Source organism: Salmo salar, chromosome 24 (genome assembly GCF_965601325.2).
Source record: "Salmo salar chromosome 24, fSalSal1, whole genome shotgun sequence".
NCBI lineage: Eukaryota > Metazoa > Chordata > Actinopteri > Salmoniformes > Salmonidae > Salmo > Salmo salar.
Genome location: NC_138314.1, coordinates 14705838 through 14710851, shown reverse-complemented (window position 1 = coordinate 14710851; position 5014 = coordinate 14705838). Strand labels below are relative to the sequence as shown.

At 45.1% G+C, this 5014-nt stretch overlaps 1 protein-coding gene across 3 annotated transcripts in view; it reads right to left on the bottom strand.

The window, feature by feature from the left end:
- Positions 1-3685: 3685 nt before the first annotated feature.
- LOC106585078 (piwi-like RNA-mediated gene silencing 2) overlaps positions 3686-5014 on the bottom strand; it is a 41534-nt gene continuing 40205 nt past the window's right edge. For all 3 annotated transcript variants that reach the window (XM_014170862.3, XM_014170861.3, XM_014170863.3), the window contains exons 22-23: positions 4891-4998; positions 3686-4734 (exon numbers count right to left, since the gene is read on the bottom strand). In XM_014170862.3, coding sequence (XP_014026337.2) covers positions 4578-4734; positions 4891-4998 — 265 coding nt within the window. In that variant the 3' untranslated portion in view covers positions 3686-4577. The remainder of the gene's footprint in view (positions 4735-4890; positions 4999-5014) is intronic.

Here is a 5014-nt window from a genome sequence, read left to right as displayed (position 1 = left end):
TCTTCAGTGGGGTTTATCGGCGGTTGGCATCCAACGTTATGGTGCATTACCGCCACCTACTGTCCTGGAGTGTGGGCCAGCGCCTGGGAGAAACTAAATCCTACCTGCCAGCCACGTTGCTCTTAATAAAACATATACAATATTTGAGAATATATCTAATGACGTTCTACTCAATATACTCTTTAAACTAATTTCCTGTATCCCCTTCTCTCTCATACTAGATCTCAACCTCTCTCTTCATTTTTACATTTACATTTTAGTCATTTATCCAGAGCGACTTATAGCAGTGAATGCATACATTTCATACATTTTCTTTTTTTTCGCCACTTACTGGTCCCCCGTGGGAATCGAACCCACAACCCTGCCGTTGCAAACACCATGCTCTACCAACTGAGCCACACGGGACCTCTTCCCCCCTGATACTGCCCACACTGTAGCAATACATGCTCCACAGTTTCTGTTTCCTGGCAATAATCACACTTTCCTGTTAGATACTTTCCTATCCCATTTAAGGTCTTATTCAACTGGCTGTATCCCACCCTTAATCTTGTAAAATTAGCCTCCTCTCTTCTGTCCCTTCCTGCCGTCCTCCACTCCCCTTCCTCTGTAAATGAAATAAATGCCTGCCTATTCCTCTTCTCCTGCCATCTCTGCAACTTCACTGTCCATGTCAGTCTTTTTGCCTCTGCCTTGGTCATTGAAACTACAACCTCAACATCCCCACTACTAAGTGCTTGTTTAGCCAGTACATCAACTGCCACGTTCCCTTCCAACCCACATGGGCTGGAACCCAAGTAAATCTTATCTGTACTCATTTGTCTAATCCTGCAATGGGTTTATAGCACCTCATAAATCAGGTCTTGTCTGCTATGTGAGCTAAAGGACTGGAGACTCATCAACACTGTACATTAATCAGATCAAATAACTACCCTGTCTGGTTTGACTTCCTTCACCCACTGCAAGGCCAACAGTATGGCCATCAGCTCTGCTGTATATACAACCAGATGATCTGTAATACGTTTCCTGACTGCCATACCACATTCCTGCACTACAAATGCTGACCAAGTGCGTCCTGTCCTTGGATCTTTTGAACCGTCTGTGTATATGGCCACAAAATTCTGATACACAGTATCCAGACGTCTCTTAAACCAATCAGATGGATCAACACCCTGCCTATCTTTCCCTAGTCTCTCCAATACTTCTAGATCAACTACTGGAGGTGGGAGTAGCCATGGGGGTTTACAGGAATAGCTACCATTGGACTAAACTCCCTTCCATACAGTCCCATCTCCTTCGCCTGGGTATTACCCACACACCCAAAGCTTGTGTTCTGTCTTCGCTCGTGTTCCCAGCATGCCTGTAAAATCCCTTTCGCAAGATGAGACACCCCATGTCCCTGTAGGTTGACCCAATAATTCAGTGCCAGCTGCCGTCTCCTAATCTGCAATGGCATATCCCCCATCTCCACCTGTAGTGCAGATACTGGGGAGGTCGAAACGCCCCACTACATATTCTAAGTCCTTGCCCCGATATGACATCTAGTCTTTCCAATAATGTCCGGGCTACCGAACCATATGCTATACTGCCATAGTCTCCAAGTTTCTCCAATATTACCTGAAACATACCTCATCTCCCACCTTCCTCCTGCTAAAGAACACTGTCTTGAGGTTTCTCGACAGAGAACCTGAATCCCCACATTAATTCCCACCGCTCTACCTACATCACTTGTTTCCTTTACCTTCCTGACTGTATGACACATTTCTTCCCCTCTTCCATAAGGCCCCATCTTCTGCAAATAACAACCTCACAATATCTGTCCGTACCTGAAAGTAAACATCATTGATCATGATGGAGAACAACATAGGACTAATCACGCTCCCCTGTGGTGTACCGTTATCCACCAGGTAGATGCCTGATAGAGACTTCCCCAACCTCACCTGGGTAGACCTTCAAACAGGAAATCCTTTATCCAGTTGTACGTTCTTCCTCCTACCCTCATAATATCAAGCTTGGTTAACAACTCCTCCTTCCACATATCATACACCTTCTCCACATCAAAATAGACAGCTACAACAGTCTCCTAGTTCACCTGAGCCTTCCTGACCTCTGATTCTAAGCAGAGAACTGGGTCCATAGTTCCCCCACCCTTCCTGAACCCACTCTGATGTGGCAATACTAGCTCTCCAGAAAGTAAGTTAACCTCTTCGTAATCATTCGTTCTATAATCTTACATACATGTGATGTTAAAGGTACTGGCAGATAGCCAGTTAGCCTCGTTAGGTCCTTCCCTGGGTTCCGAATTGGTACCACTACTGTCTCCTTACAACTGACTGGTAGTTTCCCCTTCTCCCACACTCTGTTGTACAACACCAATACCTTAACCAGTGCCTCATCACTAAGATGGGCCAACATAACACATCTTTCTCAGGTGAAGTTAACCCAACCTTACCTATTGCCCTTTTCACCTCTGCCATTGTAAATGGTGCATTTAACACATCATTTACATCCTCATATCCAGCACCCCAGGATGCTCCTCTCTCGTTCTCTCTCCCCCTCCTCTGACAAATTTGCCTAACTATGCACTTGGACAAATGCTGCTTCGGCCATCTCTGCCTTCTCATCTGTTACTGCCACATCCTTCCCACTTGTCAACACTGGATAATCCCACTCCCTTCTGACCCCACTCATCCTCTTAATCATCCCCCACAGGTGTTGCCCTTCCAATGGTGTCACAGCACCGAAGCCAACAATGACCTCTGCCTGACGAATAGTTTTCTTCACCAGAGCCTGCTTATACTGAATCAGATGTTGGAAGGTATGTGTCCTTTTCAGTACTCCAAATGCCCCGTTCTTACTCCTCACCATTGCCCCACACTCCTCTGTCCACCACGGGACTGCTTTCCTCCTTTCTGAACTCTTAGGTATAGCCTCAGTAGCTTCCCCCACTAACGCTGTTCTCACCCAGTTATTCATACTATCCACATCCCCTCTCATATCCACCCGAGCTATCACCTGCTCATTCAGCTCCTGAAACTGATCTCACTTTGCCCTTCCAAACACCCACCTGCCTGCTCCATCCACTGACACCTCCGGCCTACTGTGCATACTATGGGGTAATGATCAATCCCTACTGTCAACTCCTCCCATAGAGATTCCTGCCATCGCACTAGATACCAGAGTGAGGTCCAAGACAGACACTTTCCCTGTGGCTACATCAATCCTGGTCCCTCAGCCATCATTCTGTCACACCAGATCTTTCATTTCTATCAGATTTGCCATCACATGGCCATTTCCATCCACCCGTTCCCCCCCCAGAGTGTTGTGGGCATTAAAATAACAAAAACAGCCCTTACAGTTCCTGTGACTTATTCATGCTTCCAGTTATGCAGTGACAGCTTCTCTCCTCCAGCTTTATTTATCTATCATCAGTCAGCATCATCTGTCAAAGTGAAAGACTCCCATGTTTTTGCTGGTAACTTTTGAAGCGATAACCTTTCGGCATTACAGCAAATAACTTTTTTGATTGTTCTGGTCTGTGCCTAGTGACCTATACAACTACAGAGAAGGGACAGCACATCTACTGGACTAAGTCAATTTCATTGAAAGCTTTCTGATCACTTGGACATGCAGCACAATTGGGGAATGGCCCCACAAACATTCTAGAAAAAAAGACAAGGCTAACAACTTAAGAAAACTTCCCATACACACACCAGTTTAATTTTCAACAGCAATATATCTGGAGCAACAAAACAAAGGACAACACAAATAAAACCCACTATGGTCATATTAAATTAAAACAGACTTGAATTTCACACATCACTTCACAAAAATAAAATCTCCTCTGGTCTCTGTGGGTCATGCAAACAGTGGAAAACTGGCCCTTTTTTGTTTTATAAACATTTGCTCCTATTCCTCAAAGCACTGAAAGCAGCCATATAAAATCGAACCACAGCGGCAGAGTGAAAGCTTGTCTGAGGGCATGCACAAGCTGCTGTGTAGCAGTAATCAGGATCTTTGACTAACCTTTAGTCAATACTTTCTTCGTTCTCGAGTCAGTGTTTCCTGAACTCCCATGGCTAGTTGCAGGGGGAACATTGGAATTTAGGAAATCCTTCATTATTAAATTAAATCCATTTTTGCGCCAAGTTGTCCAACAATCTATACGCCGCCATCTTAAGAGTATCATTGTCTTCTCTCATTGACAAATGGTGCTCTATAATGGCGGTGTACACCTTGTTGGATTACTTCATGTAGCAAAAATAGATTCAATTTAAAAACAGAGCATTCTTTCTATATTCCAACATACCACCTGCAATAGGACACAACGTTTCTACGACAACAGTGCCTGGGGGTGGGGGGAGTCTATGTCAGACACCATTAGAACACCGGCTGCTAAACAAAACAAAAAAAATGGTTTTATCTGATCCAAAAGTCATAATGTGAAAGCCTCCCCCTTTCTCATTTATTTTCCTCCTTCCATTTTTCTTCTTCTTCACGGCTTTCTCTGTTGCGACCTGTTAATTGTTGTGCAGACTGGTATGCTCCTTCTAGAGGGGCTGAGGCTAAGGAGGCACACATCAGAGGAAGTACAGCTTGTCTGCCAGCTGGATAGCTGGCTCTGAGTGGAGGTACTGGCCCGACAGGAAGGCCAGTTTGTGGGCATACTTGCACGGCGCAGGCACTCGGATAGTCCCGGGCCAATTCCAGTACATGTGGCACATTTTGAAGGTCAGCCTGGAGTGAGACCAGGGGTTAGATTGTGTTAACGTATTGTGTTAACCTATAAAGTCAACAATAACTGAGGTATTATGTAAACTGTCAGATACTATTTGGCCCTTACTGCCAACTAGAGATTTATGGTGGCATAATTCACTGTAGGTCTAACATTACCTTTGCAAGTGGTCTGGGGAGAGGTTTGCTGTGTTGTAGACTGAGATGTAGTGTGTAGGCAGGCCACAGCCCTGTCGAATGTGATGCGCCATCAGGTAGAAGTCAACCCTGGGGAGAGAAAAAT